The 10,320-nt window shown below is 36.3% G+C and overlaps 2 protein-coding genes across 2 annotated transcripts; one reads left to right on the plus strand and one right to left on the minus strand.

Annotated features, from left to right (window-relative positions):
* Positions 1 to 984: 984 nt before the first annotated feature.
* LOC107770052 (putative membrane protein At1g16860) lies at positions 985 to 5,732 on the plus strand. The gene is made up of 4 exons (XM_016589314.2): positions 985 to 1,361; positions 2,102 to 2,257; positions 4,941 to 5,152; positions 5,261 to 5,732. Exons 1-4 carry the CDS (start codon positions 1,032 to 1,034, stop codon positions 5,421 to 5,423), a joined length of 861 nt encoding a protein of 286 aa, XP_016444800.1. The 5' UTR covers positions 985 to 1,031; the 3' UTR covers positions 5,424 to 5,732.
* Positions 5,733 to 6,943: 1,211 nt separating this feature from the next.
* Positions 6,944 to 8,798, minus strand: LOC107770051 (ubiquitin-ribosomal protein eL40 fusion protein). The gene is made up of 5 exons (XM_016589313.2): positions 8,636 to 8,798; positions 8,460 to 8,546; positions 8,257 to 8,359; positions 7,236 to 7,302; positions 6,944 to 7,152 (listed from the first exon to the last, which is right to left on the minus strand). Exons 1-5 carry the CDS (start codon positions 8,736 to 8,738, stop codon positions 7,126 to 7,128), a joined length of 387 nt encoding a protein of 128 aa, XP_016444799.1. The 5' UTR covers positions 8,739 to 8,798; the 3' UTR covers positions 6,944 to 7,125.
* Positions 8,799 to 10,320: the final 1,522 nt, after the last annotated feature.

Raw genomic sequence — 10,320 nt, forward strand, 5'->3', positions numbered from 1 at the left:
AGTCTCAATCTTTATTTGTTCAACTTTGTGTATGTTATAGTTAATTGACAGGATCCTCAATTAGCTGTGCCTATTTAGTGTGCATAACTCGGGAGATAGTGCATATTTAGGTTATTGTTGACAACACCACTCCCAAAGTATAAGAGAGATCTATAACTGCGGGTTTAAAGGCGGGATTAGGAATAACGAAGCCTTGAGTGCAATCTAAAGTGAATCGTGTTAATTAGAGCTAGCTAGTGTATCTCGGGAGAGTGCATTAAGTATATTACTGTGATTACTCGGAAGAGATTTACGGTAAGATGAGCGTTCATGATTGATAGAGAGGTGTTGGTCAATTTGTATGAAGCATAAATAGAAGGGATTCCATCAATATGGGAAGTCATTACCTTAGCGTTTTCTCATTATTGTTTACAACCTTAGCAACCTTAGTTTACAGCTGTTTATTTACTTGCAATTTTAGTTGTTGAAAACATCATCAACTGTGATTCAAACGTTTGGGGAAATTGGTTCTCAAGAGTTTAGTAGGTCTAAAGATAGTGATTGATAGGTTAACTCTCTGTGGATTCGACTCTGGGCAGAATACTCAGGTTATATTTGTAATGTCTGCATTGTCCTTTTTATAAGGCATAGTTGGGCGTGCAATCTTTTAGAAAAAGGAAAAGTATTTTTAAGTAAAAACAGAAACAATTTTTGAGAAACAGAAAAAAATAATTTCTTTCCAAAAGCAATGTTTTGAAAAAATACTTTTGAGAAAAATACACTTATAAGCAGTTTTTAAAAAAATTGGCCAAATACTAATCATTGTTGAGAAATGTTTTTCAAATTAATTAGTCACACAGATATTACTTCTCACCCGGGCAAACAGGCTATAAAAATCTATGAGATTCTTTACCCCAAGGGTAGGACTGGGAAGTGGCAACCAAAAAGGAAAATGACAGTTGAACCCCTCCTCAGCTTTGCTCAACACCTTTTTTTAACCCTTTCCAATTCGTTCACATTACCAAATTAGCTGAATAGCAAAAAGGAGAGGGATGAGCCAAAACAACCTCTCCCATTCCCACTCCAATTCAAATGTAGCTCAAAACTCCCATTACTTCAATCTTCCTCTTCCCTCACTTGCTTTATACGTAGTGCTCTCCCTTTTCTTGCTTGGGCTTGCCGTCTCTCTTTTCATCCTTGTTGTGGTTCACAACCCTCTCTTCTTTCTTGTTTTCCTCTTCCTTTTTGCTCTCATTGCTGCTTTTCTTCTCTGGAACTCTTTCTCTTTCCGCAACAACCGCACCATTCTTCAGTACCTTCGTTCTTTTCCAGATTCTGACCTCAGCATCGCAAGCCACGGTCAGCTCGTCAAGATTACTGGGGTAAGCTTCTTTTGTACCCATTTCAATCTGGGTTCTTTTTATTTTTAAATATTTCTTGGCATTTTCTGCATTATCTGTGTTTTTTATTTGAAGGGTGTTTTTTTTTTCTTTTTCAAGTAACTATTTCTTGTATTGAGCAATGACTAATGGTAACAACAAAGCTTTCAACTTTCTAAATACTGGCCCAGTGCCTATGCACGTGCGCTGCTGATTGCTAAATTTGGAAGTCTTTCTTGATTTTTGCAATACTCCTGACTTTACTGGAGTTTTGCTTGTTGAAAATATCAAGTAAGATTTATATGCATTTACTTCCTTTTGTTTTCTTGAGCCGAGGCCCATACCCAGTAGTGGTATTTTACGGGTTTGTTGTTGTACTTCCTTGTGATGGATATCCTAACTTGAAGAGTTGGGTCCCAAAAATATCTGAAGCAAAAATAAATTCATATACATTTGAATTATTTTCTTTTCTTGTTAGGGTGATTTTTGGTGATGAACTGACTAATATAAGCGTAGTTAGAGTTATAGTCTACTGGAAATTAAGATGACAATCTTACAGAGCTTTACTATGTGCATTATAGCATATTTGACTCAAAAATCATTACTTGTTGAGTCAATCTATATGTATTTATTTGTGTTTATTTGGCTTGATTGCCCCATAATTCCTTTCCCTTCCCTTCTCTGCATTTTTATTATTTCTTTGACATCAGTAGATACCCTGGTTCCTCTTTGATGATTTTCAGCTTGTCTCCTGCGGAAATGTATCTTTGGAGTCTTCCTATGAGAAGGTTGGACGATGTGTTTATACATCCACCTTGTTGTTTGAATGTGGAGAACTTGGCCTGAAGCCTGTGGATGTAAAAGAATCATGTTTCGGATGGAGGCTTGCTTATTCTGAGGTATGAAAACATTGCTCATGTGTAATAACGTATTCCACTTTTCTACCTGTTGGCGGTGGTGTCTCTGATAGAATGAAATTCAATGTCTCATGTTTTCTCCTTCAATTTGTCACAAAACAATCCTGGCTATTCTTGGGTGACGTTCTTTTCTTCTTGGCTGCAAGCTGTCTATTGATAATGCTGACAGTTTGGTGATTCTCTGAGAGAAAGTTCAACATGAGCCATGACAAACATTTTCTAATTCAAGTTTTGTTACAATTCTGATGAACAAGATCTCACTGTTTATTTCTTGGCTTTAACTTTGCTTCTTGGCCTCATTTGGAAACATGTTTCTCTCCTTTCAATATAATGTTTTGACTGTAAATAAAAGATAGTTTCACCCTTCACTTCCACTATATTTCCTCTCTAGAGAACCATCTTTTAAATGTAGGATTGTCAGCTGTCTATTTGATCAAATGTCAGCAAAAGGTGTTTGGATAAATCATACATCATGCAGAAACCTCAGTGTTTAGGTGCCACAAGCTACGTTAAGACAACGTGAACAAATTTAGTGAATTGAGGTCACCCATTTGTTAAACTACAAAGATTCCAGTAGCAGAAGTCTAGTTAGAGCCATGAACTTAGAAGTATCTAAATAACTAGTTTCATCAAAATAGGTGGCAGGTATCCCGTGGAGTTAGTCGAGGAGCACGCAAACTGGCCCGGACACCACGGTTATAAAAAAGAAAAACTAGTTTCATCAAAATCTCGTCAGATTAAAACAAATACTAACAACTATGAGGAAGAACAAAGAAACAGAGATTCACATACTTAATAGCTTAGAAGCATGATCAAGCTTCTACCAACACTGCCTAATCCAAAGATGTAAAAAAGCACAGTAATAAGTTTCAGCAGGCAACATTGTCCAAGTTAGAACAATAATGTCAACGGTCTTAATGGTAGGCCTCCGGTAAAACTTTTCATTGCCGTTATATGTGTCTAAAACTTGATCCATCTCCTCACCTTCTCCTCATCAAACCCACATAACACCTAAGAACTACCCAAATTGCTTAATCATCTTCCATTCCATATTGAAGAGTATACTGGTAACATTTTCTTCCATTATCAGTGTTCTAATGGAGTACACTTTCATCATAGTCCGTAATGCTCTTTATGTTGAATCTTCATCATCTGATTCTCTAACCCCTTCAGATTAGTTGTTGCTATATCACTTTTTTTAATATCTTCAGTCCCCCACTCTCTTCAAGGTTAGTCTCCTTGTCCTAGCAGCATGCTCTCCATCTACAATGAACATACCTCCCGAACTAGAAATTGTCGCATTTCCCTGTTAATACCTCTTTTTTAAATTATTAAGTCAAGGAAGCTCTTTCACCGTGTCATCATGTTTTTGCTGCTAGTTTTTTTCTAGAGGTAGATGTGATTTATGTCTGTTGTAAAGGATGGGATAATAAATAAAAATTAGATAAAAGAATCATTGTCTGAAAGTGGAAGTTTAAGGTTTTATAGGTTACACTGAAACCTACAAAATTGTTTCTTAGCAAAGTATATCTAGAGTCTGAATTTATAAGAGAGAGCAGGATCATGTAGGTAAAACTTGTGGGGAAAGAAAAGTTGAGAAGCCGATCAACATTACTCCAAATATTGTACCTTTTTTTTTTAATATAAGGTAAAGTATAGTCCAAACATTGTACCTAGAGCAAACTCAATCTGGATTAACTTAGGTCCAGAGTATGGCGCTTACCCTGTTTACCCTGTTCACTTTTTTGCCAAAACATGAATAAATGTAAGTTAATCCGGTTAACCTAGATCGTATTTTATAATTTGTATGAAACTTGTAGCACCCTCCGTTTAAGTGGGTGGCCTATTGACTGAAGAGCTGGAGTCACAAACTTGAAGTCCAAGGTTCGAATCTTAGTAGAGTCAATGCTAGGTGAATTCTTTTAATTTGTCAAGGCTTGGCGGCTAGAGTTACTCGGTGCATGTGCTAGTGGGAGCTAGCAGGCACCCGATGGATTAGTCTAGTTGCATACAAGCTGGTCCAGACACCAAAAATATATCACATAATATGCACACATATATGCACCACACCACGCACCAATATATGTAAGTACAGACAAGCATACACTCACAGGTACATACGTGCGTGTGCATACACATACAGGAGCATCTTTCATTCCACTGTAAGTATATCCCGTCCTAGGTCGCCAGACACCAGTTATATGATGATTAATCATAGAAAAGGGAGTGTGATGTAATCAAAATTGAGGTGCTTATATGCACTAGTCTCGTAGTAAAAGGCCCAAGTGGCCTGTTTTACACTTAGCAAGTATATTTACTTGGCATCATGTAGTACATTAGGGTCTATTCCAGGGTGTGGTTGAATCAGATTAAAGGAGTTTTACCTTGCCAAGAAGGATAGAGTAGGACGAAGATTGAAATAGGCCGAATCATCATTGCATATCTAAATCCTAGTTTCTATTTGAATGATACTATTATGGATGACAAATGTCTCAAGCTTGGCCAAAAATGTCCCCTTTGTACGAACATTATCTACTGTAGTTACTAGAACTACAGAGATACCAACCAAAGCAATATAAAAAGCACCCTATTCGGATTGCGTTATTTTGTGCCTTCACTTGAGTTCACTACAGAGTTAATTAACAGGACGAGTTTCTCCTGGCAGAGGTTCTCAACTGACTTCTACATAACTGACAAGAACTCTGGTATTAGAGCTTTTGTCAAGGCTGGACCTGACTCCAGAGTTATCCCACTGATCATAGAGAGCAGACTGGTTACAACAACCAAAAGCTGTAAGGTTTTGGCTTCTCATTTGAGAAAATGGTTGAAGGACAGGAATCTTTCATCTGAAGCCCGTTTGCTACGTCTAGAAGAAGGGTAACATATGCTTTTGCCTTATCTTTTCTCTGTTTGGTTTTTTCTCCGTTTTGTTGCTAGACATGTTTCTGGAAACTAATAGCTTGAAATTCTTTGGATTTTTGGTAGATACATTAAGGAAGGTAGCTCGCTTAGTGTATTTGGGATTTTGCAAAGGAGCAGTGATGCCATGGTGGTTACTCCGCCAGAGGAGCTCATTTCTACTGGCTGTCTGTGGCAAAAAATGCTTCTCCCTGTTGATGTTGATGGGCTGATCCTTGGAATCCCATAGTCCTTCGATTTTGCAACCAATTCTAACTTTTAGACACGCAATAGCGGAGATATTGGCATAAACCTTTGCAAAGACTAACAATGCTGCATCACATTTTGGTTGTTGCCATTCGCATGTACAACAACTTGCCTAAAGGAAGGCTTGTTGTTTGGCTGAGAAATTCAGGAGTTAGTGCTACTGTCATTTTCAGATATTGTTCACCAACTACATGTGAATTATTTGTTAGAACTGGCCCGGTTTACATTGCAAGTGTTCAAACAGTTTATGTACATCTTTTCCCTTGGCACAATCAAAGGGAAGTTTTGGAGCCATTTTGCACTTTCAAGAAGCCGAAGCCCCATTTAACGACGTTTTGTATACAATCTCATCAAGCGTGACGAGCGGAGCTCGGATGCATTAGGATGCCAAGCTGACTCAGGCTCACCTTCGCCTGGTAATCTTGAGTCAGGCTTGGTCCTCCCGACCAGGCCTAGAGCTTCACTCCAGTTTCCAGAGAACCACTCAACTAAAGTTGACCCAATTCATTATTTGATCATCGGTTAATTAGTTAAGAAACTAATAGTTCAGTAAAATATAGAAAAAATAATACTGTACTCTCCTTCCAACGTATTTGACAGTTTGATCAATCCGACGCGAAGTTTAGAAAGCAAAAAAGATTTTAAATATTTTTAATATGAAACATTCCATAACTTTTGTGAACAATATATTTTATAAAATGAGAAGTTTAAAATAAAATTATTTCCAAATATAAAATGCATTTCTATTTGAAAAGAACTATAATAAGAAAATAATGATAACATAACACCCACACGATAACATAAAAAATTGTTAAATCGGTATCATAAACATAACATTCGTAATACATGACTCAGATTTGAAAGTTTCCAAAAACACAACTTCGAGACATGTGGGCTTTATTAGACTTGAACAAGACTAGTTTTCTATCTAAAATGTCATATCGAAGTAAATTTTGAAGAAAATTTGAGTAGGTTCCGTTCCCTCTTTCAAGAATCAACATTACACTAAAACCTAAATCATAGCCAACGTACTAGTATTAACTTACGGCTTTCTTTTTTTTTTTGATTTGCACCGGGTGTCCGAGTCTCTTCGAGCCCCGACTAATCCCGGGGTGCACAAGCACTCGGCAAGGAGTTTCCCGCAAGTGCACCACGATTAATTCAGGTTTTACCCAGTCCAATGACCCTCAAAAATTGTTTGCACCCAGTGGGTTTCAAACTTGAGACCTTGAAAGGGAGCAAACCCCAAGGCTCAAGTCAATTGCCACCGGGCCAACCCTGATGTTTATTAACTTATGGCTTTCTATTCCAACAATGTTTGGATTTTGGACCATAATGTGGCATATCCAGAAAAGCATCAAGAAAAATAAAATAAAGAAGCAGCATTATTTACAGGAGCACGACTACGGCATCACATCTCAAATGAACCATTATGATTACGGAATGGATATTAGAACAAAGCAGGCACCTGTAGGCTTGCTTATCAGGAAGAACATACTAAACTCCATCGAAACAGACATATATTGAATGCACAAAGATATCTTATCCAATAATTAGATGTTCAAAACAAATGCTTGTCTATTCATGACATCAAGTTGAAGCAGGACTGAAAACTGTAAAAACAACGGACTGGCAATATAGCTGCAACACACAAAATTGATTTAAGCTTAGAAAAGACATCACGCCTACTTGATCTTCTTCTTTGGCCTCAGCTGCAAGGCAAGAAAAGTTGGTGAGTGCCATAATCAGTATTGGGAGGCAAAGGAAGTGTAACATACACCTATCATCTACAAACCTGGTTGCTGTGCCCACATTTTTTCTTCCTGCAGTTAACAGCACGAGGATGCAGGCGAGCATAGCACCTAAAACAAGTGGTTAGGTTCCAGGATTACGTAATCACCATCACGGTTTATAACACAAGCCATAGGAAAAAAAGTTAAGCCATAAGCGCAAAGTCTAACAGGGGAAAAAGAAACTTAGTCTCAGTATTATGGAAGGTAACAAGGGTCTCTATCTTAACCTGCTAACAGTTTTCGAAAGCTGCACTATTGTCAAACAATGACAACTGACCCACAAAATTAACTTATAAAGGCACTATATTAAGTAAAAGTAATAACCCTATGAATCTTGAGACACATTGTTTAAGGGAACCTAACTGTCCACACTATCTCAACCAACTAATTGGTTGACCCGAGTGCAGAACAGATGATATAGCTAGTTAAGGAATGTCGAAAATGTCAATCCTTACATGTATCGTACTCAGGGGACCCCGATGACATAAATGCTGAAGGTAGACCTTTTTCAGTTACAAATAAAGATAAATACAATGAGATGCACTGTCGAATCAATGGGCAAATAAGAGGCAAACAAAGTAATAGTCAGCTGTTTTCTTTTCACTTGAACAGCACATTCCCAGAAAAGCAAAGTTCTCCAACGGCATTAACCAAACTACGAGAGTAGAAAAGCATGAATAAAATGAAAATTATGAGTACTTAGACAGAATTCGAGCTAGCTCTGAGCTTTACAAGAGAGAAATCCTTAATATTCTTACTAGAGGCAGCTAATAATCACATCATAGATCAGCTCAATAGATATTGTATCTGAATAGCATAATCAGAATTAACCTCCAAAATAGGGATCGAAACAATTTCGTTTGAATATGAAAGGAATATACAATTTGAATTTCCAATGCATCAAATAATTTTTCATACATAGAAGACCACTATTACATGGAATACATGCATGCACTGTAGAAGACACCACAATTACCACATACAAAAGCAAATTACAGTAGTAAATGTAGAAAAAAATCTTACTTGCGGCAAATCATCTTATCCTGGTTGTACTTCCTCGCCAAAGCCATCAGAGAAGGCTCAATAATCCCTCCACGAAGCCTCAAAACCAAATGCAAAGTTGACTCTAAAAAATTGACCCGATAAATCATCATTAAAATCATCAAACAGATATAACTAACTATTACACTGCTAAGTCCATGTACATATTAGCGTTACTATAGTACCTTTCTGGATGTTATAATCAGCAAGAGTACGTCCATCTTCGAGCTGCTTTCCGGCAAAGATCAACCGCTGCTGGTCCGGTGGAATACCTAAAAAATGAAAATCAAATGGCGTCAGAAACAAATTACTGATACAAAGAACAAAGAGATGACGGAGAATAACGATCTATCGTAAGTACCTTCTTTGTCTTGAATCTTAGCTTTGACATTGTCAATGGTGTCGCTCGATTCAACCTCGAGCGTGATTGTCTTCCCGGTTAGGGTTTTTACGAAGATCTGCATTTTGCGGCGCACTCTTCTCTTACCCGCTTTGTCTTTCCTGATTGAAACCCCCCGGTTCTTCGTTTTCTATCTTATATATAATCGGGCTCAAATTAGGGCTTTACATAAAGAGCCCAATTGCTAAAATGACCTTTATAAGTCCAACTCTTAACAACAATGGCCCAATCTTACTTGCAGTCTTCTGTCTCAGAAAGAATGCCAAGTTTGGCGTATCAGAATATTTTTGTGTACACTAGTGTTTAGAATATACTAAAGAAATTTAAATTCAACTTATATGTTCAGAAACTAATCTAAAAATTAACAAAGATCAGAAGTTTCTAGATTTAATTAATTTATTTAAAAATCTGTAGTTAAAAATCCTTCATTACCAAATAATAATCATGTCATTCTTTTTCCCAAATGGAGTAATTAAGTTGCACGAGTTTTCAACCTCCTTAGCAATTAACTATAAATTCAACAATAAATCGCGTGAAATTTAATAAGACAATACTCCTAAAAAAAGGCGATACATCACCACATCAATTAGGATAAATTTGTTAAGTATTTGTCTTGATTTTCTTATCATATTTGGTTTTTCTATCTCTTAAAGAAAGGATAGCGTATTTACTATAATTGATTTTACCTTTTATTAAAAAAAATATAATTCTTTCATATTTGGCATGTCCTTTTTCTTGAGAAAATATATTAGATTTCTATAAATTGACAATCATTTATTCTTATTTAGTAGCATTTACAATGCAGTCCCTAAGGAGTTCGAGAGTTTTATTTAGGGAAAATTTTTTGTAACAAGTATTTTTCCTCCACTTATGTGTACCTCTTTGTGAGATTGTTCTTTAAATATTTTATACTACTCTTTTTATAGTAGATTGCTCACGCAGCCTACACCATCGGTACTTTCAAATAATTTTGTCGATTCTGTTAATTTGTCCTAGTATACCACGCTGTTGTGCTATAATTGCTTACAAAGTAATTTGTGCTCTTTCTTCTTATGTACTAGTGCAGGGCGCTAACAGTGACCTTCAAATTAAGGACGACCTTATGGTAAACTAGGGATCTTTTTCGCGCTTCGCGCGATTATAAAAAATTTAAATAATATTATTCTAATATCTAAATAATTAAAATATTTATTAGTGGTCATATCTAAATATGTTAGATTTTTAAGTTTTCATCATTGAAGTAGTATTATCTTCTAAAGATAGTTCATTCTTTTGGATAACCTATAGGTGAAATTATACCTTTCTCTTGTCTTTTACCTTTTCCCTTTTTCTTTCATTTTTTTCTTACTTCCCAACCCATACAACTTTCAAAAAAAAAAAATATGGTAAAAGTTGAACTCAAATATAATTCTCCAGAAGTAGTCAAGCCTTCTCAAAAATTAAATGGTAAAAGTTGATATTGCCAAGCCCCGACGTATTCCCATGAGACCATAAAAGAATATATTATTGGCTCGCTCACGATAATTGTTATATTGCTCAAATATTATTCTTTTATCTTCAAAAAACGCACAATGTTAAACTACTAATAAAGAATACAAATAGGAAGAAGGTTAACAATTATTCAATTCATTTTGAGAAAAAGAAGG

This window comes from Nicotiana tabacum, chromosome 7 (assembly GCF_000715075.1).
Source record: "Nicotiana tabacum cultivar K326 chromosome 7, ASM71507v2, whole genome shotgun sequence".
NCBI classification, from domain to species: Eukaryota; Viridiplantae; Streptophyta; class Magnoliopsida; order Solanales; family Solanaceae; genus Nicotiana; species Nicotiana tabacum.